Source organism: Saccopteryx leptura, chromosome 2 (genome assembly GCF_036850995.1).
Source record: "Saccopteryx leptura isolate mSacLep1 chromosome 2, mSacLep1_pri_phased_curated, whole genome shotgun sequence".
Classification (NCBI taxonomy): Eukaryota; Metazoa; Chordata; class Mammalia; order Chiroptera; family Emballonuridae; genus Saccopteryx; species Saccopteryx leptura.
Genome location: NC_089504.1, coordinates 81,291,944 through 81,319,363, shown reverse-complemented (window position 1 = coordinate 81,319,363; position 27,420 = coordinate 81,291,944). Strand labels below are relative to the sequence as shown.

The 27,420-nt window shown below is 38.3% G+C and overlaps 1 protein-coding gene across 3 annotated transcripts in view; it reads right to left on the bottom strand.

Annotated features, from left to right (window-relative positions):
- Positions 1–27,420, bottom strand: part of FOCAD (focadhesin) — a 342,443-nt gene that overhangs the window by 76,873 nt on the left and 238,150 nt on the right. For all 3 annotated transcript variants that reach the window (XM_066368255.1, XM_066368257.1, XM_066368256.1), the window contains exons 19-21: positions 20,856–20,994; positions 12,925–13,110; positions 8,518–8,639 (exon numbers count right to left, since the gene is read on the bottom strand). In XM_066368255.1, the coding sequence (XP_066224352.1) occupies positions 8,518–8,639; positions 12,925–13,110; positions 20,856–20,994 (447 nt within the window). The remainder of the gene's footprint in view (positions 1–8,517; positions 8,640–12,924; positions 13,111–20,855; positions 20,995–27,420) is intronic.

Below are 27,420 nucleotides of genomic sequence, written 5' to 3'. Positions count from 1 at the left end.
TGTTTAAAAAAATGATAAAGGCAGGTTTCTTCTTTTTCTGATTAGAGTCTCTCTCTGTTGGGTAGGTAGGGAGAGCCTTGTCGATATATTACCAACTCGCTTGAAGAAATAGACCCGCCAATTCCTGCTTGTTCTCTTGCCTTTCAGAAAGCAGACTACAACTGAGGCCACATTTCAAGCTGGGAGGCATTAATCAGTGTCTTGTCCTCTGTTTTCAAGATGCAAGGAATTTTCTTAACGTTTTTTCTATCAATTCTGTTCCCTTTTCACAAACTATATTAACTATCTTGAAGCCTTACTTTGAGGTCTGGGTTTAACAGAAAGAACACTCAAATACCATAACCAAAACTTTTATCTCTTACTTCAGAACCTCAAAATATTAAAAAAATTTCCTGCCAAGTAATTTATGGACATCATTACCAGTGCACCACTGAGACGATCCAGAGGCTCAGCACACTAGCAATAAGAACACTGAGTGTTTTTGGAAAGACAATTATCTCAACTGGTTCTTAAAGCTGAGTTTAAAAAAAAAAAAGCGTTATGGAAAAAAAGATAAAGGAAAATGAGCAAATCAAATGTTGAGCTTTTAAGAACAAAGACATTCATGCCAGGAAACCTATTTAAAATGAAGTTATAAACAGAAGGTTAAAGTGAATCCTCCTGCTTCTTCAACCACAGCTGAAGGCGGGCGCAGTGAGACGCTTGAGCCTAGACAGCAGCCTGCAGTCCTTATGCTGTATGAGATTATACCCAGTCTTAGTGTTCTGTGGAGGTAGCTGTGAATAAGTCTTTTTCAAGATGCATTCTCTTGCTCTTTCTCTAACTGAAGAGAGACTCAGGGAAACAGCTTGAAGACAGTCATCACCTACACTCCAGTTGTGTTACAGGCAAAAGAGGAAGTTATTCCAAATCAACATATAGCTACCTATAAAGGTTAATGTTGCTAGGCTGAAAAATACAATTAGCTCTTTTTTTTAATGTTTTTTTTTTTTTTTACAGAGACAGAGAGAGAGTCAAAGAGAAGGATAGATAGGGACAGACAGGCAGGAACAGAGAGAGAGATGAGAAGCATCAATCATCAGTTTTTCGTTGCGACACCTTAGTTGTTCATTGATTGCCTTCTCATATGTGCCTTGACCGTGGGCCTTCAGCAGACCGAGTAACCCCTTGCTCGAGCCAACAACCTTGGGTCCAAGCTGGTGAGCTTTTGCTCAAACCAGATGAGCCTGCACTCAAGCTGGTGACCTCGGGGTCTCGAATCTGGGTCCTTTGCATCTCCGTCCGATGCTCTATCCACTGTGCCACCGCCTGGTCAGGCTCAGTTAGCATTTTTAAAGTATGAAAATTATGTATAATTTACTATACTTCTGAGAAGCCGTTGAAGGAAACACAAGCAACAAAATAATTCCAAATCATAAAGTTGCAACTTTGTTATTCAGGAAATGATAAAGCTAGGTTCTCAACTACTGTGCACCACGTATTAAGGAATATGTAAAGTTTACTTTTTCTATAACTAACTATATATACCCTTGTAATGACAGGTGTCTGGTGGACTGCTGAGATGAGCAAGTCCTATGATTTAGAGAAGAAAAAGCCTATCAATGTGTATGAGGTAGTAAGTATAATGAAATACTTTGCATATGCCTAAAAAAAGACCACATGAGGGAAACATGCAAACAGTATCAGGAGGAGAAGAATGCTCATGAGGCAAGAGTAGGGATGGGAGTGGGTTATAGGGTTAAATAGGGTGCTCAGGATAGATCTCATTGAGAAGGTGAACTCTGAGTAAAAACTAGAAGGAGATGAATATTTAGAAGCCAAGGAACATGCCAGTAGAAATTTAAATGGTTATGAAAAAAAGTTTGGAGGTTCCTCAAAAAGTTAAACACAGAATTACCATATGACCCAACAATCAAGATATATACCCAAGAGAAGTGAAAGCATGTATTCAAAGGAACACTTGTATATGAATGTTCAGAGCAGCACTTCCAAAGTAGCCACAAGGTAGAAATAACTCAGAGGTTTACAAATAAATGAATGGATAAACAAAATATGGTATGTCCACAGTGAAATATTATTCACCCCCCAAAAAAGGAATGAGGTACTGACACTTGCTACAGTGTAGTAGCAAACCTTGAAAACTATGCATAAGCAAACAAAGCCAGACACAGGAGGTCACCTGCATGATCCAATTTATATGAAATATCCAGAATAGCAAAATCCACAGAGACAGAAAGCAAATTAGTGGTTGCCAAGGGTGGAGACAAAGGAGGGAAGAGACTAGAGAAAGAAGGCAAGGGAAATGGGGAGTGATTGCTTAATGGATACATGTCTCACCAGTGGGTGAGGGAAATGTTTTAGAACTATCCAGTCGTCGTGACGGTGTATATTGTAAATGTACTAAATGCCATGAGCTATATACACTTCAAAGTGGTTAGTTTTATGTTATGTGTATTTTAGTTTAATTAAAAGAAAAGGTAACAATCCTAAAGTAAGCACAGCACATGGCTGTTCCGTTTCAGAAGAGAAGGCCAGTATCAATAGCACAGAGTGAGCACAGAGGGCGTAGGAAGAGAGAAGGCTGTTGAATTAACAGTGGGCCCAGAGAATTCAGCCTCTTCCAGGTCATTTTTCAGGACCTGCCTTTATTATTACTCAAGGGGAGTTATCATAACATTTTGAGAAGGAGGAGGACATGATCTGATTGATCTATACTTTAAAGAAATCTTGCTGACACTGTGATAACAGTAGAAAGCAAAGGTCGAGGTGAGGAAACCTACTCAGAGGCTACTGTGACACCCTGGTAAGAGATAATGGTAGCTCAGCGTTGTATCAGCAGCACTGTAGAATAATAGTCTTAAAATACTTTAGCTATGTAAATTTTTCCACCCCACCTAAAATTTTAAGGAGAATGCCAAGACATAAAATAGAAACAGAGAAGTAAAACTTGTCCAGATGAAGTCAGGGCGAAGGTTGGGGGCTTGGCATTCAGCCCTCTTGATCATCAGACCCTAGTCTGTGATGGTCCCTAGGACTCTTTAAAACAGTTTCACTAGAGGGACATGAAAGAAATCAGTGGTTATAAGTAGATGGGGAAGGGAAAAGGGCTGGGTACCAAGGAGCAAGGGGAATTTTTAGGGTGACAGACTGTTCTTATCTTGATTGTGGCACTGGTTACACAAATGTGTGTACTCGTTAAAATTCATAGAACTATATACCAAAAGGTGAAAAACCTACTGGATGTAATTATGCCTCAATAAAAACAAAACCAAAAATACATAGTTTGAAAATCACTACTTTTAGAACATGTACTTCTTACCCACACACCTCCCACAACCTATTACACACTGTACACTTCTTCATCATCATTCAAAACCCACTCTTCTGCTTACCGTTCCTTTTCCTATCAAGAGTACCCATGAATTTCCCAGTCACACAAGTTTAAAACATCTCATTCATTTTGGACTTCTTTCTTTCCCCTAACTCAATGGTCAACTCTACCTCTGAAATGTTTATTATATTTGTCCCTATATTCTTCCTCATTGGTTTAGTCCTAATTTCTGCTCAGATCACTGAGGCCACTTAACTAATCTCTTAACAGGCTAAAATCTTTCTTCATTCTAATATACCCTACATGATGCAGCCACTATCACATTAACTCAGAATTTCTTTTCAAAGCCCTTGATAGTTGATTAAAGAATAAAGCTCAAACTTTTTAGTACCATGTTCAAAGTCTTTTAGACTCCAAAGCATCACATTTACTTTAAATAATTTGTTCTGATGTAAGAACTCTGCTGACCAAGATCCTCAACCTCTTTATCCACTTGATTTTCTGCTCTTCTCTTTCTTTTAACCTGTATTCTGGCAGAACTGGGCTAGACACCAATTACCATGCCTGCCCTATTTCTACAGGACCTCTGCACACACTGTCTCCTCTGCCTTGAATGCTGTTTTCCTCTCATCGCCACTTACTGAAATAATTTCTCCCATCTCTATACTTTCAGTACACAATAGGCCTCTCCTGTAACACTCAATAGATTCATCTTAGATTATTTGTGTATGGCAATTAATCTCATACAATCCGATGGGCAGAGATCATGTCCTATTCATCCTGGCATCCCGCTCATAGTAGCCATAACAGTGTCTTGCACATAAGTGTTCAATTAAGTACCTGCTGAGTTTAACCAAACTAAATGTATAGTATTTGCTGTAAGACAAAATGTTGTCATGTGAAAACCATACTATTATAAACAAGTGATCATAAAACATTATGAAATACAACTTTCAATCATGTTAGAAGCACAATTTTAGAAAACTTTTATTTTTAGTAGAAACAGCTAAACTTAAACACAAGTTGTTGACAATATGGTTATTTGAAATTTTATTAAAGCATTTCCAAAATGTTTTGGCCAGGAAATATTTAATTCCAGATAAAAACACAGTGAGTGACAAGGCAAAATTTTAAAGCAGGTATTATAAATCTCATAGTTTGAAATTTCTTAACTAAACTTTTATTTGTATCCTAGAGGTTCTAATTGAGTATATCTGAAATACTAGCTCAACAAAAATACTTTGCTTAGAAACACAATGTAGGGAACTGTTGAAAAGCGAAACAAAAAAATAGATCTTGTCTCCTCACTGATAAATGTTTATTAGAAGGGACTGCATGGTCACCTAATTAGTTAATTTACTGTTCAGAATACACTGCCCAGAAATTTGGTATTATTTTCTGCTTCTGGGTGATCTTAAGAAATAAGATTATTTATTTATAAGAAAATACCATTTTAACTGCCCTTTATTAAATACTATAAGTAAGACAAGCTTTGGTGAACATGTTTTTTTTTTTTTTTTTTTTTTTTTTTTTTTTTTTAATTTTTCTGAAGCTGGAAACAGGGAGAGACAGTCTGACAGACTCCCGCATGCGCCCGACCGGGATCCACCCGGCACGCCCACCAGGGGCGACGCTCTGCCCACCAGGGGGCGATGCTCTGCCCATCCTGGGGGTCACCATGTTGCGACCAGAGCCACTCTAGCGCCTGAGGCAGAGGCCACAGAGCCATCCCCAGCGCCCGGGCCATTTTTGCTCCAATGGAGCCTTGGCTGCGGGAGGGGAAGAGAGAGACAGAGAGGAAAGCGCGGCGGAGGGGTGGAGAAGCAAATGGGCGCTTCTCCTGTGTGCCCTGGCCGGGAATCGAACCCGGGTCCTCCACACGCTAGGCCGACGCTCTACCGCTGAGCCAACCGGCCAGGGCTTTGGTGAACATGTTTGATTGTCAAACTAAAACGGGATAAGGTGGGGCAGCATCTAAAACTGAAAGGTAAACTACGTGTTTGCTATTCAGTTAAACCCCCAATCTCACAAAACAAGGCATTTCCCCTGCTCCCTAGATGTGTGTATTATCAAAATAAGAAAGGTATTTAACTATACAGACGCATGAACACTGAGCCACTACACTGGCTCCGTGACAAATACACAATCTTCCCACATTTCCAGAAGAAAAATCATTTGTATTTAGCGTTAGAGACCCCAAAAGCCATTCAATGTCCCTTTGTTTATATATAAAAAATAATAAGCTTCACTTTTATGTCAATAGTAATCTTGTTTTCCCAAGATAATGTTTTGCTGTTCCTGTCCCCTGACAAATAGTGACTGGAAGACAAGAAGGGAGGCCTTGTAGAGGACACATTTTTGAAGTAAAATACACCCATCTCTTTGTAGGTGCTTTCTGGACATTTAAAACTCTTTTTCTCTCTTTCACCCCTTCCTCCTTCATTCATTTTCTCTATCCTTTTTAGTTTATCTTTCTCTTCCGTCTCTCTCCACCCCCCTTCCCCATCAGGGTAACACCAACTCGAAAGCTGACAATTCAATCACATCTCAAGCAACCGTTTACTCTGTTATTTAATAGGAAGGGGGAAAACCCAGTTACCATAACAACTCACATCACATGGTAATTATGGAGTCTCTAATATACAGCAAACCATACTCTTCGCAGTGTTTTCTAAGGGGAATGTATAATAAGCACAGATAGTACTCTTCCCAATTATTATACAGAATTTTCATCTAATTGCTTTATATTGCATGAATAACTATCCTACTCCATGTTCTTCATAAGAGATATAAGAGTTTTTAAATAAGAAACTGAAAGAAAAAGACAAACTACCTATATTTCAAATAATGGGTTATATATCATATTGATTTGGGCATTTAGGAAAAAAATTAAAGGAGGCAGAAAAAAACAATTTATATGGTAAAAATAATCACAGGTTGATCAATTAAATAGAGAATTTAGAAACAAAATTTTAATTCAGAATAGTGCTACCAATAGTTCCAAATAAGCTTTCTCTGAAATAAAAATAAGCAAAGAGCTCATTGCCTAATGTTGAGGCAGAAATGTGGCAGCAGCAGCAGCAGCAGCAGAATCAGGAAAATTTGCATATGCCCAAAGATAGAGGAAATAATGAGGCAAGACTGCCATTCTCATCCAGGGACAAACCGGCATCATTCAATTTAGGTGTGATTGTCATGTCAGAATTAGAAATGTCAATGGATGACAAGACAGGGAAGGAAACTGTCATTCACCTTCAACTTCCTCATCAACAGGTGCCATGTTAGTTTTGGGATGAGAAATAGTAGTTAAAAATCAGAGCAGAAGAGGACAGTCCCTTAAGCTTGGACAAGCCCTAGTAGATCTGAAATAATTCCGTTCAAAGAAGCAAAGAGAGAGAGGACACTTCGGTTTTAAAGAAATCTAAATAGGACAATGATTACAGTAGTGCCCCCTTATGTACAGTTTTACTTTTTGAGGTTTTAGTTACCACAGTCAACTGAAATGTAAAAATATTAAATGAAAAATTCTAGAAGTGATTCATAAGTTATTCATTTATTTTTATGGATTTCAGCAAGAGAGGAAGAGAAAGGCAGGGGCACTAAGCTGTTCCTATATGTGCCCTGATTGGGATCGAACTGGTAACCTCTGCACTTTCGGAGGATGCTCTAACCAACCAAGCTATCCAGCCAGGGTGTAGAAATAATTCATAAGTTTTAAACTGAGCACCATTCTAAGCAGTGTGATAAAATCTCATGCCTCCCACTTCATCAGCCCAAGGATATAAATCATCCCTTTGTCCAGAGTCGCCTGTTAGTCACTGGGTAGCTGTCTCAGTTATTAGCCGAACTGTTGCAGAAACACAGTGCTTGTGTTCAAGTATCCTTTATAATAGCCTAACGCTATGTCACAATGCCTATGTCATTTACCTCACTTCATCTCACTATGTAAAAACTGTATCAACTTATATCATTGCAAGGAGAAGTCAGGTGAATATATCACAAGATATTTAGAGAGAGAAAGAGAGACCACATTCATATAACTTTTATTAGAGTATATTGTTATAAGTTTTGTTTTATTATTATTGTTGTTAATCTCTTACTGTCCCTAATTTATAAATTAAACTGTATCATAGGTATGTATAGGAAAAAACATAGTATATACAGAGTTTAATACAATCTGTGATTTCAGGCATACCTCCCATTGATAAGGGGAGATTACTGTATGCAGAACTGCTCCTGGAATGTCAGGAGCATATAACATAATCAATAATTCAAATGCTATACAAATGTTCACCTGAAACCTATGTACTCTTATTGATCAATGTCACCCTGTTAAAGTTAACTTTCTAAATAAAATTTAAAAATTAAAAAAATAAATAAATTGAGCATCAGTATAAAATTTAATATAAACATAGTGGGGAAGCACTAACTATTTTTAGATCTCCATTAATATTTTACAGTTAATTTATAGCTGCTATATAAGTTACATATATATTAAATAAATCTCTTCACTGTGATATTTTGTTGTGTTATTCATTTATACATTTTAATTTATATATACTTGAATAAGTAACTGCCATAAAAAATTTTGAAACAACAAAAACACACATTTCTCAAGTAGTTTCCAGCTTCCCACTTCCCTCAGGCACTGGAATAATTTGAAATGATCAGATTTCATGCAAATCATGTAATGGCATCACATAGTTTTATTTTAAAAAGGTAGCCTAAAAGTAAAATAAACACTAAAACCAAAGGCTCTTTTTTTACTTAAACATTTTTATTTACTGCTAATTCATTACATTCACAAAATATAAACATTGGTGCCTTACATACTTGCAAAAGGTTAGTATTAATAGGCAAGATATTTTCTTTAAATAATAAGTTGGTATTTATTTTTTACAATGGAAGTTAAACACTGGTGAGATAAACCAAATTCGTAGATACTGCTCCCAAATATTAGGCTGGGCAGTAGGGGAAACAGGACAGTTTCTCTCAGAAATATGTCAAAATATTTTCTTTTTCAGTTGGCTCAGCTATTTTGGTTGACTTTAAAAGCAACTTAAATTAATGATGATAAAGAGAAAAATTACTTCCAAGTATACACTAAATTGCATGAGCATAAAGTATGGAAGAAAATCCCAAAATAAACGAGGAAGAAGAACCTGTAGGTATGGGAAGGAACCTACCTCGTGCACTAGAGCAAGTGAGGTCTGCTTGAAACTTCGCCCTCTACTGGCCATCAGTCGATTCAAAGGTTTGCCATCTTTACTCTGATACATTGAAATATCATAACAAAATAACATACCACCTTTAAAAAAACATAAAAGACATTTCTTGTGAAAAACTACATTAATTAGATTCTCAGTAATCAATCTTCAATTATTCTGGATAGAGATATTTAGAAATTACAAGAATTTTCTAAGCAAATTATAATTGGCCATAAGTGTCTAAGGAAAGAAAAAATAAAAGAAATAAAAGTTACTATATTTAAACCATCACTTATTTACAAGCTACAGTCACTTGTAAATAAATGGATACATTTACAGTTCATGACTTACTTAAATTTTATGAACTGTTACTTTAGAAATTCTCTTACACTTTTAAAATTTTTTAATTCAATTAAAGAGTAATGTTTGCACATACCAATCTTTGTGAACTCCTGATCACATGGGTCCCCTTAGTTTAAACCTACAAGTGGACAAGTTTTCCCTCACACCTGCACTCATGTCCACTCATTCTCCCTTTTTCCCTCCCTCCTCCTCTAACCCTTCTCTTCCCAGTCCTTCCCACTCTGGTCAAATAAGTTCTCATACTGCACTCCCAGGTCCAGCTGGGCCCCCGTATTAATGAAAGAAGAGCAAGGGCAGGCAGCCAACTGTTACAGTGAGTTGGGTATGGTATACATAGAGAAAAGTACATGTATCATAGCATACAGAGCTCAATGAATCTTCACAAACTGAGCAAACATGTGTAACCACCACCCAGAAAATATTATTAAACATCCTAAAAGTCTTTCCTCATGTTTCCTTCCTTTTCTCATATCTCCTTCTAGTCACATGCACCCCTATCCTAGAAGGTTACTAGTTGCAACCGTCTAGTAATCACTTTGCCTAATTTGGCACTCTATATAAATGGAATTAGACTGTAAAACGACTTTTCTTTAAAAAACAATCTGGTTTCACCTGAGAAGGCAGTGACACAGTGAACAGAGAGAGCATCAGCCTGGGATGCTGAGGACCCAGGTTTAAAACCCCTAGGTCGCCGGCTTGAGCACAGACTCATCTGGCTTGAGTGTGGGATCATAGACATGATTCCATAGTCACTGGCTTTAGGTCCAAGGTCATTGGCTTGAGACCCAAGGTTGCTGGCTTGAGTCCAAAGGTTTCTGGCTTGAGCAACAGGTTACTGCTGGTGCCCATGGTCAAGGTACATATGAGAAAGCAATCAATGAGCAACTATGGTGCCATAACTATCAGTTGATGCTTCTCATCTTTCTTCCTGTCTGTTCCTCATTCTCTCTCTCTTTCTCTCTTGCTCTCTCTTACTATCTTGCCAAAAAAAGAAAAAAAAAAAAAGGTTAAAAACAACCTGGCTTTTTTTTACTCAATATAATCATTGCAAAAATCAGTTATATTGTTATTGGCAATGTACATTCATTTTCATTGGTAAAGAATATTTCATCATGTGAACATACCACTATTTATCCATTTTACTGTCATCAGGCATTTAGATAGCTTCCCAGTTCAGGGCTGCTCAAATAATGCTGCTATGAGCATTATAGTACATGTCTTCTAGTGACTTCAGTTTGCTTTATCTCTAACAATGAAATAGCTGGGTAAGAGAGTATAAATTCATTCAGTACCAGTTTTTTAAAGTGATTGTACTATAATACATTCCAGCAGCAGTTCTGGTTGCTCCACATATTTACCAAAGATACAAAAATATTACTTTGTATCTTCCATCTTTTTTTTCATTTTAGCCAGTCTGTTAAGTATGTAGTAGTATCTAATTGAGGTTTTAATTTGTATTTTCTCTGATGACTTAACTTGATCATCTAGGTATATGTTCATTAGACATTTGAATACTCTTATTTTGAAGAGTATGTTCAATTTTTTTTCCTGTTTTCTGGTTGTAATTTTCTTGTTGATTTGCAAAAATTCATTATATGTTCTAGATATGAGTTCATCATACATATGTATTATACCTTCTTGCATTCTATGGCTTGCCTTTTCACTGTCTTCAAGATCTATTTTAACATGTGTTCTTAATTTTAATATACTTTGTCATTATTTTTACAATTGGAGCTTTTAATTATAGAATCATTTGTTTAAAATATCATCCCTTTTCTCCACAGTGCTGCAGTGTCACCCTTGTAATGCATCTGGTGACCTTGCATATGAGTCTGCTTCTGAAAATTCTTTTTTTTTTTTTTACTTTTTTTTTTAGAAAAGGGAATTTTTTTATTTATTCATTTTAGAGAGGAGAGGGAGAGACAGAGAGAGAGAGAGAGAGAGAGAGAGAGAGGAGAGACAGAGAGAGAGAAGGGGGGGAGGAGCTGGAAGCATCAACTCCCATATGTGCCTTGACCAGGCAGGCCCAGGGTTTTGAACCGGCGACCTCAGCATTTCCAGGTTGACGCTTTAATCCACTGCACCACCACAGGTTGGGCTGCTTCTGAAAATTCTTATTCTTCCATTGGCTGGTTTGTCTATCCTTGCACAAACACCACACTGTCCATCACAGTCTATGTCTGGTTCAATCCTGTTCCCAGGGTATGCTTCCCCAAGATTTTCAACTGCAGTCTAATTGGACTCTTCTATATGGATTAGTTATGAGAGATTCAGATCTGTCCTCAGAGGTTTTCAGCTTATCTTTTTAACTCTCCCATCCTTAAAGTTTCAAATTTTGGCAAATATCTGGTGAGAGAAACAGACTGTGTGTTTGAGGCTCCTGAAGACTCCCATTTTGTCATTCAGGTACGACATAAAAGTCAAGATCTCTATTAGTTTCTCTGCCTTCTGTACCAGCCCCTTGTTAAGGTCACGCTTAAATTTCAGCCTGTAGCTCAGGCCAGAATCAGTAAATGCACCCAGTGAAAAGAGCTCTGGAAATTCGGTGTCAATTCACTCCTCACATGCTTTGTTTTCAGACCCATTCTCCTTGCCTGTCTTTGTTTCCTAAGCACAGACTGACAGATTTCACTTTGCCTTTCAGAAGCATCAGCCTCATTCTTTAACCTTCAGTGCATATCATAATCCAGAAAATATCTTATGTGAAAAAATCTACAATTTGTCTACTATATTAGTCAGAATCTTCAGAGAAACAGAATGAGTAAGAGATATAGATCTGCAAGCTGGAGAATCAGGAAAGTCAGAGATACAATTCACTCTGAGTCTAAAAGCCTGGGAACCGAAAGTGCCGATGTCCAAGGGCAAGAGAAGATGGGTGTAGCCATTCAAGCAAAGAGAGCAAATACACCCGGCCTTTGTTTTTCTGTTCTGTTCAGGCCCTCAGCAGATTGGATGATGCCCAAACACACTGGGGAGGGTGATCTTCTTTACTCAGTATACTGATTCAAATACTAACCTCCTCTGAACACACACTCACATATAAAGTCTACCAGAAAGTTCTGTCCGTTTCTATCACAACAAGTTTCGACAAGTAAGCACATGTGTATTTGGTGCATGTGTGCCTCTCTATTTTTATCACTTAATGTATACATACTGACGTAGCAAATTAACTAAAACAAAGTTGATTCACGTTAGTCTTATGTGTGAAGCAATAGTGTACCCATGGCTACTGATAAAGTTAATTTACGCCACTGTAATTTTTACGAATTTCAACAAGGAAGAAATGCTACAGAAGCATGTCTGTCGCATCCACCATATTCCGCGAACTTAGCACCCTCCGACTATCACTTGTTTTTGTCCTTACAAAATTTTTTGAAGGGCAAAAAATTCAAAAATGAAGAAAATATCAAACAAGCACTGGTTCAATTTTTCGCATCAAAAGATAAAACATTTTTCAAAAATGGGATATACAAATTGCCCTCATGCTGGCAAGAAATCATTAATAATGATGACAATAATATTATTTAATAAAGTTTATTGACGGTAAGAAAAATTTGTATTTTGTTTTATTCCAAAAATGAACAGAACTTTCCGGTAGACCTTATACATACCCCAAAATAATGTTTGAGCAGCTCTCTGACCATCTCTTAGCCCAATTAAGTTGACATATAAAATTAGTCATTACATCACTCTATCCAATGGAAACACTAAAAGCACCACTGGTTGCTTCCTGGCCAACCCCCAATCTTAGCCCACAACCAGAATCAGTGGATATTCCCCATGGGGAGTGGAACTGTTCTAAAATGGTCTTCTATCCTGGAATTTTTGTCTACCTAGTCATCTTTGCTTCAGTAGTTCTCTGAAATTCTTTAAAATGTGATTTAGTTTTGTCATTTATCCAGTTGTGCCTAGATGTTGGCAGCAGCAGCAATACTCTACCATGACCTACTCCATCCTTCTTGGGAATGGAAGCTAAAACATTACAGTAAAAAATTGTACCCGAATAATATATACTGTGCTCACCTGCAAGGCCAGGCTTCAAACCTGGTTGCTTGTTGGTTTCATACATTTTCAATATAAAATTGGGGATTCCTGCTACAGTCTTTCCTTGGTCTGAGCGGGCACCTCCTTTTAATGCCAAATGATACACCCCACGGGGCATATTCACCATTTCTTGCTTCACGAGTGATGTAAAAAATTCCTCCAAAGCTGAAAGAGACATAAAAAAGATCAAAAATAGAGTACTATAGTAGGCTAGAAGAGAAACACTTATTCTTTTGTGTGTGTGTGTGTGTGTGTGTGTGTGTGTGTGTGTTTTTCTGAAGCTGGAAACGGGGAGAGACAGACAGACTCCCACATGCGCCCGACCGGGATCCACCCGGCACGCCCACCAGGGGGCGACGCTCTGCCCACCAGGGGGCGATGCTCTGCCCATCTGGGGCGTTGCTCTGCTGCGACCAGAGCCACTTTAGCACCTGGGGCAGAGGCCAAGGAGCCATCCCCAGCGCCCGGGCCATCTTTGCTCCAATGGAGCCTCACTGGGGAGGGGGAGAGAGACAGAGAAGAAGGAGAGGGGGAGGGGTGGAGAAGCAGATGGGCGCTTCTCCTGTGTGCCCTGGCCGGGAATCGAACCCTGGACTTCTGCACGCCAGGCCGACGCTCTACCACTGAACCAACCGGCCAGGGCGAGAAACACTTATTCTTAACTTTCTCTCTCTCTCTCTCTCTCTCTCTCACACACACACACACACACACACACACACACACACAACCACAACAAAAACAACTTAGCCTATTTTAGACCAAACTTCACCAAGTAAAAAAAGAGCTGGCCCTGGCCGGGTTGGCTCAGTGGTAGAGCGTTGGCCTGGCATGCAGGAGTCCAGGGTTCGATTCCCGGCCAGGGCACACAGGAGAAACGCCCACCTGCTTCTCCACCCATTCCCCTCTCCTTCCTCTCTGTCTCTCCCTTCCCTTCCTGCAGCTGAGGCTCCATTGGAGCAAAAGATGGCCCGGGCGCTGGGGATGGCCCCATGGCCTCTGCCTCAGGTGCTAGAATGGCTCTGGTCGCAACAGAGCAACGCCCTGATGGGCAGAGCATCGCCCCCTGGTGGGCATGCCGGGTGGATCCTGGTTGGGCGAATGCGGGAGTCTGTCTGACTGCCTCCCCGTTTCCAGCTTCAGAAAAAAAAAAAAAAGAACTGATTCCCATTCTCTTTTCAGTCTTCCCCAAATCAGACCATTGAACCTAGTTGTTTAAGTTTAAAAACCTCCCCATTCTTAATTTTTCTTTCCCAGACTCCTTATCTGTACTCCGTCAGTGAGTCCTTCTAGATCAACCTTCAAAACCATAGCCCAAATCCATCTGTTTCCATTTTCACTGCTACTTACCCAGTTATTATCTCCTCTCTTCCTCATGTGCATTAATTTAAAAACTAGTTTCTTGGTTTCTACTCCTCATGATCATCCCTACAAACCATCTACATCCCAAAAGCCAGAATTCTACATCATTCCCCTCCCTAACATCTCCAGTGGTTTTCCCCTGTACACAGAATATCAAAATTTCTGATGACGATAAACACTTTCTGTGACTGAGTCCCCGCCGCCCCTCTGACTGCATCTCTGACCGCCTGTCCTCCTCGCTAGTTATGTAAGGCACACTTCCACGTGGCCTTTTTCCCACGGCTCAGTAACAAAAAGTCTGTGTCTCAGTCAGGGCCACCACACTTGCCATTCCTTCTGCACGGAACACACCAGCTCCAGGTTTCCTGGTTCCTTGTCATTTAGGTATTTTCAGAGAGTACTTTTATCGTTATGTAGCAATATTAGTATAATTATTAAAAAATATATATTAGTTCATTAGTTTTTTGCTCATGGTCCTTTTAAATAAGCCCAAGATCTTTTATTGCTTGACATTTTAATTTATCATGAGTTTCTCAGAAGACAATGGGTACCCAAACAAAATACTTGTAAAACTGCAGTTTACATTCAAGTGTTATTTTCCTAAATTCCACTAGAGGTTGCCCAATGCAGAAACAAAAACATTAAAACTAAAAAAATCATAAGGAAAACCAAAAAAAAGGAAGCTTCTGCATGTGCCCCCTATTATCGGAACAAAAAACAAGGCTCCACCTAATAAAACCGGAATTTCATTCTAAATAGACCTAAAAGTTGCCTTTAAATAAACATGATTAACTTAAAGGCAGTTAAGTGCTCACTGGAGCATCTATTATGTGCCCAGTTCTGCCAATCCAATAATAGAAACTTCCTAAATGCAACCAAGCTTCTCCATTCAAAGACCAGAGAACACTGTGGGATGCCTTCCATTTACCCCTCCAGACCCATCCTCCACCCTCTCAACCCTGCTCTGTGTCCTGGAAGACTAACAACTGCATCATCAGGCTTCCTTGTCCTCTGGCTTCATCTAGTGATAACACTGGCAGGAGGTCAGGGGGTGAAAAAACAGTGAAGTAAGGCATGTACTCCCTAGACCCATGATGGTGAACCTATGACACGCGTGTCAGCACTGACCCGCGTAGCCATTTTCGATGACACGCGGCCGCATGTTACCACATACCAGAGAAATACAGGCCCACATGCTGAGAAAGACATCTCATCCTTGGCTCCTGCATGGCCAGGAGGTGCAGTAGCCGAGGATAAAACATTTGCTGTAGTGTAGACACTCTGTGCTGGAGGTCTGTAGGCCAAAACAATAGAACTCCGGCAGAGTGCCTAGTTTTGGGACTTCTGATTAGGCCATTAGGGGATCTTTGACCTCACTTCCAGCTGGCGGAGCAGGGAGCAGTGGAATGTCACAGGGAATGCATCTCTGGGGGCCCTGTGATCGCCATTACCAGCAACCACATAACCACAGCAACCATCATCCAATCTACTGTTCTGGGGTGTCATGGATTTCTAATTGACCATCATTACTGAGGTAAGTGAGGGGGAGGCTGGGAGAGGCGAGGGCCTGTGCTATGGGTGCCGTTTCCCGCCATTAGAAATAGCGGCAGCCATCTTAATTTACATAAGATGCAACTTGCAGAATTTCAAGACAGCATCTGGGTTTAGGTGTTTGTCGACTTGAGGTCAAAGCCTGAGAATCTGGAAAGGTGCCGCTTGGAGAATCAAGAGGAGTGCCACTACGAACAGGAAATTTGGAGTGCCTGGAACCGATTACCAGACATTTTTAGCACCCTGAAAAATATAGCAATGGTTTTACTCATAATTTTTCCCTCTACATACTTTTGTGAGACCTTATTCTCAGCGTTAAATAATATCAAAACGAACAAAAGAAACAGATTGACAGATGAAGTTAGTAGCGCTTGCTTGGGCTTGAAGTGTACAAAATACCAACCCTCAATTGAAGATTTAGCCAATGAAATTCAGCAACAAAATAGTCACTAATAGGCAGGGTAGTTAAAGAATTCCCCCTCCCCCTCACTTATCTTAGTTCACTGCACCCCACACAAGTTAAATAATATCAAGACCAACAAAAAAAACCTGACTGACAGATGAACAAAGAAGTCACTAAGCAGGTAAGTTAAATAATTAGTTTTTGGTTCATTAAATACAGTTATATATTACAATTATACATTTTTGTTATTTAAACTATAAATATCGTGAAATTATGGTTTTTTTCTCAAAGTGACACACCACCCGAGTTATGCTCGGTTTTGGGGTGAATTTTGACACAACAAGCTCAAAAGATTGCCCATCACTGCCCTAGACACCTACCTGCAGGATTGTTACAGGTTTCCTGCATCCCTCTAACGAGGGCCCTGGCTCCCCTATTTGAGACACAGATGAGCTCTCTCATTCTCTTCACTGCTCCCTCCCCTTACCTATTCTAGCTAAGGAACGTTAACCACTCTGGGATGATTTACCATTGCTTGTGATTTCCCTTTAACCTTGACAACATACCTATAAGTAGTCCTTTGATTAAACCCTCAATTACTCTATCTGAATGTGCCTTTCCTGTCAAGACCCTAACCAATACACCATCTAAATGAAAGAGGTGAGTAGCATTCAATTGTAGGCCACATACCCCAATACCTGAATTCACATGCACATGTATGACTGCTTCAAGTTGGCTGGGCATGAGCAAGGCTTTTCAGAATGCAGCCAGGCCTGTCATTTGTGAGACTGTGATGAGAGAGGGTCATTTCAAGCTTTCTCAGAAGGAATCTTATTCTGGCAGAAGCTGATACATGACAAGAGATAAGTACACGTCTGCCATAGACTAACCCAGAAATGGAAATCTGTCTTCTTGTCAAGTGCACCAGAGAACTAAGGATTCTCAAAAGAACTCTAGCCCTGAGAATAGTTTAAATGAGGATAAGTGTTGTAGTAATATGTTATAGTAATTAAATATATAGAAATGTAAAAAAATACGGAAGATATGTAAAAGTAATTAAGATATAATATTAAAATTAATTAAGAAAATTAAATAAAGTTATGCCATCTGGATAGGAATTAATATAGTGTGTGCAGATGTGATAAACAGACTCTGTCTTTCGCGCAGGGCCCAGTTAGTGTGTGTGTGAAGTTATACATAAATAAGAAATGGCTTGATGTCATAATTGTAAGTTAACATAAAATAAAAGCTTCCCTAGGAACATCTTAAAAGTGGCTTGATGTAACATTTCAGTAGATTAACATAAAAAGGGCTCCCTGTGAGGAACTCCCAAAAAGGTGGTTTGAGGTGATAATACTGTATTTTCAACCTTTTTTTTTTCATGGCACAAACACACACTAATTACTAAGGTCAGTGCCCCTGACTAAATACAACCATTTTCATCTTATGGCACAAATAAATTAGTTACTAAGGAAGAAGAGGTCAGGGCCCCTTTTTCTTCAGTAATTAGTTTATGAGTGCGTGAGAAACAAAGGTTGAAAATCTCTGCCGGGATTGACAAATGTTAGAAGGCATTTTCCAGAAAAGGTACTAAAGCTGAGGGGCCCCCTACTGAGGTAGTCACCCAGACTCTGTGAACATGGACTGTCTCCACACCTCTCTGAGCTGTGACCCAAGACAGCCGAGAGGAGCACACCGACAGGGCCCCCTTAAGCTGTACCCAGGAACGTCAAAAGGATTTGTGAGTAATAAACTGCCTGTGTGATTCTTGCAACTAACTTGTGTGAAGGTTGTGTTTTTCCTCCGGTGGCAGTTAATGTTGGCACTGATCAGTAGCATCCTCATAGCTGCCTCAAGAGTAGTCTGGAAGAGGTTAAAAGCCCTGCTGATAAGGAGGAGTGTCCCACTGCACGGGGAAGTTGAGTCAGGGACAGCTGATCGACGTAGAGCTTGGGCTCTACTGGGGCAGTAAGATACCATGGCGACAACTGATACAGAAAGCGCCGTCTTCCCCAGCCACTAAGCTAGCAACTAGAACTTCTTTACATTGTCACTGAGTCTTGCCCTAGTCTTTTCCTCACAAATGACCAGGTGAGAATTTGAAAAGAGCTAAAATTTTGTAGTGTTAGATATGTTTTTAAAACAACCCAAATGTCTTTCAACAGGTGAGTAAACAAATGGTAGTACATCTTACAATGGAATACTACTTAGTAGTAAGAAAGACCAATTTCATACAGGCAAGTATTTGGATGGTTTCAAAAACATCCTGAGTGGAAAAAAAGAAAAAACTAACCCCAAAAGTTTATATGCTGTATTAAAAAAAGTGCCAATGAAATCCAAATAGGTCTATAGTTAATAATACTGTACCAATATGAACTTCCTGGTTTTAATAATAAACTAAGGTTATGTAAGATGTTATCAACAGGAGCAATTGGGTAAAAGTATATAAATCAAACTGTTTCTGCAACTTCTTGTAAGTCTAAAATTATTTCAAAAATTAAAAAAAATTAAATTGATACCAGTAACACCCTGTTTTTAAAAATGCAAATTATTGCATTTACTGTGTGGCTGCATTTGTGTTTGCTTGAAAGGAAAGAAAAGAAGAAAAGGGCCAGGATTTATTTACACTCAGTGCAATCTGGTTTTCTGTCTACTGTACCTTGAAAACTATTATGTATCATCCACTCTGGACCTTTAAGGTATACAACCCTAAAGCTAGTGCTTTTTCCTGGTTCTTTTTTTTGAGTAATCTCAGGAAAAGTGAGGCCCAGAAAAATGAAGAACTTTGCCCACAGTGACATGGTTTGCCAGACATAGACAGCATCTAGAGTAGACTACCCACCTGACTCTAATTATTAAATTTTCTCAAACAGATACAGTGGTTGATCTCAAATCCTCCCCTTCATTCTCAAGAAAAGGTGCTCATGACCATCAAGCATAAACCATGTAGTGGAGCCACTCAATGGCCCCTACAGCTCTGTGCAGGCAGGGAGGACAGAACAATAGCATGCCTTGACAATGAGTACCTTCCTCCTTCTTCTATTCATACCATGAGCCCGGGTGAGAGGTCCATGTAAGAGAGAACAATATCACTTAAAAAGCTCAAAGAACTTTTAACTCTAAGACTATTCTAGGATACAAGAGGAAACTTGGCGACAGGCTTTTTCCTTCTTCGATTCATCACTAACTGCAGGAAAGGTCCTAGACTCTGCAAAACCCTGAGGTAGGAAGTGGGGAAGAATAGAAGAGAGGAAACGGAAACACGTTGTTAAGGCTTGTTCTGGACATCAGGAGAAAGGAAAAGGTAAACTCTTTGTCTAAGTTGTACCATTCAGTTTTGCCTAATGAAAGAAGGTGGGGATTTGGAACTTGAGCTTTTTCTAGAAATAAATAATATCTATATGGCTGAATAGCAATGTGAGATAAAACCAAGGAAAAAATTTCCAACATTACAGATAGTGAGATTATTATAAGATGAAATTTCTTGTGTTTGTTGAACTTAATTTTCAGAAATTAAATTTTTACATCTATGAACATTCAAGCTAGAATTGAGAGAGATCAAGTAATAGATGCCTGCTCAGCAAAATGTTGGCTAATACTAAATTAGAATAATTAAATAGAATTAGAATAATATTTTTAATACCAAGTTTCTGTAAAATTCATGTTGAAACTAAACAACTGTACAATTTTATCTCTTTTTTAAAGGCAATTTATAGTTCTCTTATGCTACCATCTTTGGAGTAATTCTAAAGAAAAAATAAAATTTATAAGAATAAAACTAGCCAGTAAATCTTGGAATAGTCTAATGATCTTTTCACTTACCTTATATAATAATAAACAGTTATATGAATCAGGGACTTAAAGTCCCACTGCAAATTGGTTTTACAGAATAAATTTAGCATTTGAAATAAATTCTAATTTCTCTGTAAAAATGGTTATTTAAACTAGTTTTCTGCTTCCATTTTATTCGAGTTTAACATACTCAGTATGTTTGTTGTTGTTGGGTTTTTTTTGCATTTTTCTGAAGCTGGAAACAGGGAGAGACAGTCAGACAGACTCCCGCATGCGCCCAACCGGGATCCACCCGGCATGCCCACCATGGGGTGACGCTCTGCCCACCAGGGGGTGATGCTCTGCCCATCCTGGGCGTCGCCATGTTGCAACCAGAGCCACTCTAGCGCCTGAGGCAGAGGCCACAGAGCCATCCCCAGCGCCCGGGCCATCTTTGCTCCAATGGAGCCTTGGCTGCGGGAGGGGAAGAGAGAGACAGAGAGGAAGGCTCGGCGGAGGGGTGGAGAAACAAATGGGCGCTTCTCCTGTGAGCCCTGGCCGGGAATCGAACCCGGGTCCTCCGCATGCTAGGCCGACGCTCTACCGCTGAGCCAACCGGCCAGGGCCATACTCAGTATGTTTTGAACACCAGATTACCTCAAGCAGTCCTACAGAACAGATGGATGCATTTTGCATTCCAGATAGTAGGTATGTGAGATTAAAGTAACCTATGATATGGACACATCACAAAAGAACACAATTAATCAGATAGGTAAAAATCACTAAAAAATGCTAGCTTCCCTGCCACTAAGTAAGTAAGAGTCACCTGGTAACACCAGCAGTGAGGTGAGCGACAACAGCTGGAGATAGCAAGAGCCAGGGACGGAGAGATCCGGGTCCTTTCCAGCGCCCTCCCCATCTTCATCTTCATCCAGATCCTCGGGAATGTGCAGTTCTGGTCTTATCTGAAATGACAAAGAAGATGACACTAAAATATTATGTAGAATCTTTTCTTTGTTCTTTTTATGGCAAGGTTTAAAAACTGAGTTAGGCTCAATTGTTCCATAATATCAAAGGCCATTAAAAATTAATTTAAAAAAACTTCACTTTCAGATTACCTAAGTGTCAACCTCCAATCATCCTATTAGATACAATCCAAGATTCATATCGAGAACTAATAATATTTTGGTAAGAAAAATCACCAAAAACCAACATAAGCAATGATTATTATAGAAATCTAATAAAATTTTATACCATGCGACAATACAATGCAAACATATATACATTTAATATATTGAACCACTGAATATATTCTATGGTTTATAATTAACTATTTGCCTAGTCTAACACATTTCTTTTTTTTTTTCTTGTGACAGAGACAGAGAGAGTCAGAGAAAGGGACAGATAGGGACAGACAGACAGGAAGGGAAAGAGATGAGAAGCATCAATTCTTCGTTGTGGCACCTTCGTTGTTCATTGATTGCTTTCTCATATGTGCCTTGACCAGGGGGCTACAGCAGACTCAGTGACCCCTTGCTTGAGTCAGCAACCTTGGAATCAAGCTGGAGCCTTGCTCAAATCAGATGAGCCCGCGCTCAAGCCGGCGACGTTGGGGTCTCGAACCTGAGTCCTCTGCGTCCCAGTCCGACACTCTATCCACTGTGCCACCACCTAGTCAGACTCTGTTACATTTTTTAAAATTTGTGATTTCAGCCATATTTCTGTGACAAAGCTTAAACTCTTCCAATAGAATATATAGTAGAAATCAGGAAAGGACAGAATGCTTTAGTTGAAATTACCTTAGATTAGCAGTTTGTTGCTATGGAATATAAAAACACTAAAATATGTAACTGGTAGATAAACATTATTGTGTGTAATTTGCAATTTGAAGATTTTGTGGTTGTTTGAACCAAAAATAAAACATGTAAAAGATTACTACTATTGTAATTTCTACAAAATATAACTGTCAAGCAATTAATTAAATTTTTAATACTTTCAATGACACACCATCATAATGCCCACGTGAAGATAATTAAGTATTAGGAGAGGAAATCAAAATATGTAAAAGTGGTTACTTTAACCATAAAGTGCCAGAACCTAGTCATTACCATTAGCCTGTTTCCAAGAGTTATTTTTAGAAATAATTAACAATTCCTGCATACAGCCTTCTTCATAGGTCCCCAAAGCACTGTTCCATTTAGGAACTGCACTGAGTCAGGGTTCTTGCAGAAGGATTAAAAAAAAAAAAAAAAAAAAGGAAATGCTTCTGTTAAATATATATAATAACCTCACTCCAATGAAGCCTTTCAACCATAACTACTAGTGTTCTCTTCAACAGTGAAGGAGTGAAAGCAACCTGACTGCCCGAGCACTAAGACAAGATTTAATTCTGCCTCAGTCTTGAGCAGCTAATTCACAGAGGACTGAGCCAGTCACAACTATGGAGATAACAATAATCCATGCTTCGCATAGGGCATTTGTTGATACCAGTGCATACCAAAGAAACCCTAGCATGTTTGCAAACCTTTTGGTTTTGACAAGTGGAGTTTTCCCAGTGTCTCTGGTCTGCACACATACTTAGAAGCTGCCCGAGTTAGTATCATCAGGAGTTATCTTAGAGATTTAAACAAGTCCTAATTGTGTATAAAGTTCCCCCAAAAAAGTTGGTCCGAATTCATTTGCTTTACTTCCTGACTTTTTACATATCTATAGTACAACTTGAAAATAATATTTGAAAAATATACTGGGGAAACAAACAATGATGCTTACAGCTGGAGACCACATCACTAACACCAGTTACCACCACAGTCCGTCAAAGCACCTGGGAGCTCTGCTGTACATCAAATCCACAAGTGAGAGGGGTAGGTGAAGGGCAGAGGTAACACTTAAGCTAATTCAGAAACAGGAATGACAAGGAGGTAGAGATATCAGAATCCTCATACCCGGCTGGTGTGAATGTAAAATGGTGCAGCCCCATTGGAAAACAGTTTGGCCACTTCTCAAAATGTTAAAGATGGTTATCATATGCCCCAGCAAAGCTAGCGCTAGGTATACAACCAAGAGATATGAAAATATACAATTACATAAAAACTTGCACATGATTGTTCATGAATGTAAATACATTATTCATAATAGCAAAAAAAAGGGGGGGGGGAATAGAGGCAACTCAAACGCCCATGAACTAATGAATACGTAAACAAAATGTGGCATATCTATACCATGTAATGTTATTTGGTCATAAAATGGTATTAAGTATAGATACATGCTACACATGAAGGAACCTTGAAAATATTATGCTATGAAGTAAGCTAGTCACAAAAGTCCACATACTATATGATTTCATTATAGGAAAGGTTCAGGCCAGGCAAATTTAGAGACAGAAAGTGGATTAATGGTTGCTTAGGGCTTGGGGAGGGGAAGGGGTAATGGGAATTGGCTGATAACAAAATGTTCTAAAATTAGATTGTGACTGCTCTGTAATTAGTTGCACAATTCTTTGAATATACTAAAACCACTAAATTGTATGCTTTAACTGGGTGAATTATATAGAATGTGAATCATGTCTCAATCTGTTTTAAAAGAAGGAAGGTAGTAGGGTGGAAGGAAAGGAAGGAAAGAGGAAAGAAGGCAGCCTATAAGAATGAGGAGAAGAGGAAATGGGAGAGGGAGAGGGAGGTGTAGTGGAACAAGTGGAAGAATAAGAAACAGAAGCCACCATCACCTTCAGAGGGACTTTAACTGGTGCATGAACTATGCCAAATGATCAAATGCTTCTAATTCCAGAATTATTTACCATAAAAGGAATACAATCATTTCTGCACACATTTTAGCCTATCCAGCCTTTCTGCTCAGTCAACCTAAATTATTTAAAATGAGTCACAGCATCCAGACCACCAATATTTCTGAGAGCCACTAAAGACCTAGTAAGTTGGGGATAAAAAAAAATTGATTCACCCTTCATCTTAAATTGTCTAATTTCACATTCACGTAACTGAACGCCTATATTTATCAGCTATATGGTAAACAGCACATGTCTGCATCTTATATAACATATATTTAACAAGGAAATTACAGATGTACTATAATTTAAGTATAGATGACATAGTCTGCCTACTTATAATACTATGATTGTTCCACCAATTTTGTTTCTTCAAATGTGACTTGATTCTTCTGAACAAATTAGCAATTATTGTTAGAATGTGGTTCCATTACATTTCTGTCTTTTTCAGCTCATCTCTTAAAGAAGTATTTATCCCAGCTTCCCAGTGCTCTCTCCAGTCTTTGCCCTTGGCTTGTGCACAAAAATTTAATATACGATCAATGTGATTACAGCTAAGGGAAATCAAGAGACGCCATGTGAAAAAAATACCTCTTGAATTATATAATTAGGGCGATTATATTACATTAGCTGCTAAAACACCCAGGAAAACTGTACATATATTTAAAGCACAAACACACACACACATAGCACAAACACAGCTATGCCCTTCCAATTATAGCTAAGCTTTATTGAAGAAACTTTAATGGAGAGCCAAATATAAAATGATAAACTACTTTTAAAATCTGCTTCAAATTGAATACTGGAAAGCTTATACTACAAAATACCTTACTATGGGTTCTGAGCCAGATAACCTTCCAATCACCTTTGTTTGCATGTAACCTATGAAAATGCAGGAGTTTGTGCATAAACAGAGAATTTTATTTGAAACACGTCAAGTATCTGCATAAATTCATTTAAAAAGAGAAACAGCTTCTGATGAATGCAGTGACATTCACTTAAATCAAAACCAAACAGGTTACTCTATATTAATATCAACCCGGCATGCATAATGAGTCCTTTTATATTACTTCTAAAACTAACTCCAGAAATCAACAACACAATTTATCTTAAGATTTCTATAATAAAAGTTTAATTTTTAAATAACTAAATATTTTTTAATGAACCCAAGGCAGAGAGGAAAGTCAATCTTCTACCTAAATGTTTACCCATTACTGATTGTTTTGTCAGGAAAACAATTCTTTCCAGTTCTTTTGTTTGTTTGGTAGTTTTCTTTGTGTTGATTTTTTTTTGTGTGTGCTAAAGAAGCCAGAAATGAAGAATAAATAGCTAAAAAGAATAATAACAAAAAAAAATACAAACTAAAAGGGGGAAAGCATTTATATCTATTTTTATTTATTGATTTTTTTTCTTTTTAGTGAAAGAAGAAGGGAAGGGGGGACAGAGACATTGATCTGTTCCTGTATGTGCCCTGACCAGGGATCAAAATGGCAACCTCTGCACTTTGGGATGATGCTCCAACCAACCGAGCTATCTGGCCAGGGCTTATTTTTTTAACATTAGAATCAACAGGTCCTCAAAGAAGCCCACCAAATTTTTTACCAATTTTAGATTTCCAAATTTTAAGTAATTAACAATATTTTTACAAACCAACAAATGAATTTAAACTAACATATTGTGTCTATCGCCAATAACCTCACAGAACTTTCTAAAAACAAACCAATGACAAGAAAGATGAGTTAATAAATTTGATACTTAAATCTCAAACTCACATGGTGTTCATTCAGCTCTATTATCCAATGCCATTTTCCATATTGCCTTAGTTGTAATGTCTTATTCAACCCTCATTTTTTTCTGATGGCTGCCACTCCTTTAACACCTTTTGTTCTACCAGCCTGTTAGCATTCAACAAGTTTCACAGTTTTAAATTAATGCATCAATCAACAAGATACCTTTCTTTAGTAAAGTTAAAGGGTAGTGCTAACAAAAGTAGCTGAATTACACCCACAAATGGATTATAAACATGTAACCATGTTGATAATGATGTATTATATCTTTTTTTTTTTTCATTTTCAACTTGAAATTCATACTGTGTTCATTTGGAAGATCATTCCACAAGTATCCACAGCAGAAAAACAGAAGATGAACACACTTTGACTGGAAAGGTGTACAGGTAACCTTCAGTTTTGTGAGTAATTGAAATTGCCCTTCATGCAGAGTGAGTAGTCTCTAACAAAGAATCTTAGTTTTTATCTTATAGAAGTTGCTACCTGGCAGGGACTTTTAAAACAATTGAAAATAAGTTTTTATACAAAATGAGCCTCAGTTTCATATCACTGTCATCATCTACAAAACTAAGGTGGGAAACTGACTGGTTGTCACCTGAGTCTTTGAGGACTTTGGGGACTTGTTTGGGATATAAACATTGACTGTTTTCTAGACTTCTAGTCCTTAGTTATTCAAACAGCTAAACTGAAAATTATTAATCAATAAATTTCCAAACAATTCAAGAGAAGGGAAGACTTACAAGCTCATTTTATAAGGCATGCATTTTCCTAATTCAAAAACCAGGTAAAGATACTACAAAAAAAGAAAACTATAGGCCAATATCCCTGATAAACATAGATGCTAAAATCCTCAACAGAATGTTAGCAAACTAGATCCAGCAATACATTAAAAAGATCATATACCATGATCAACTGGAACTCATTCCAGGGAGGCAAGGCTGGTATAACATTCACTATTCAATAACCTTGATTCATCACCTAAACAAAATGAAAGATAAAAATTACAGAATTGTATGAATAGATGCAAAAAAAAAAAAAAGCATTTGATACAATCTAGCACCTACTTATGATAAAAACTCTCAGTAAAGTGGGGATAGATGGATCATACGTCAGCATAATATAGACCATATATGACAAACCAATAGCCAAAATCAAACTGAAAGCAATCTCCTTAAGATCAGAAACAAGACAGAGGTGTCCCCTTTCATCACTGTTATTCAACATAGTACTTGAAGTCCTAGCCACAGCAATCAAAAAAGGAAGAAATAAAGGTATCCAAATAGGAAAGGAAGAAGTAAAATTGTCACTACTTGCAGATGACATGATACTGTACATAGAAAATCCTATAGTCTTCATCAAAAAGTTACTAGCCCTGATAAATGAATTCAGCAAAGTTACAAGATACAAAATTAATAGAAATCAGTGATATTTTTATACACTAGCAATGAACTATCAGAAAAATAAATTAAAGAAACAAAGCCATTTACTATTGCAACAACAATAACAAAAAAAATCAAGTACCTAGGAATAAATTTAAGCAAGGAGGTAAGACTTGTACTCAGAAAATTATATGATATTGAAAAATGAAATCGAGGAAGATACAAACAAGTGGAAACACATACCATGTTCATAGATAGGAAGAATAAACATCATTAAAATGTCCATACTACCCAAAGCAATCTATAAATTCAATGCAATTTCTATTAAAATACTGATGGCAGCCTGATCAGGTGGTGGTGCAGTGCTAGAGCATCAGACTGTGACCTGCAGGACCCAGATTCGAAACCCCAAGGTCATGGACTTAAGCATGGGCTCATCAGCTTGAG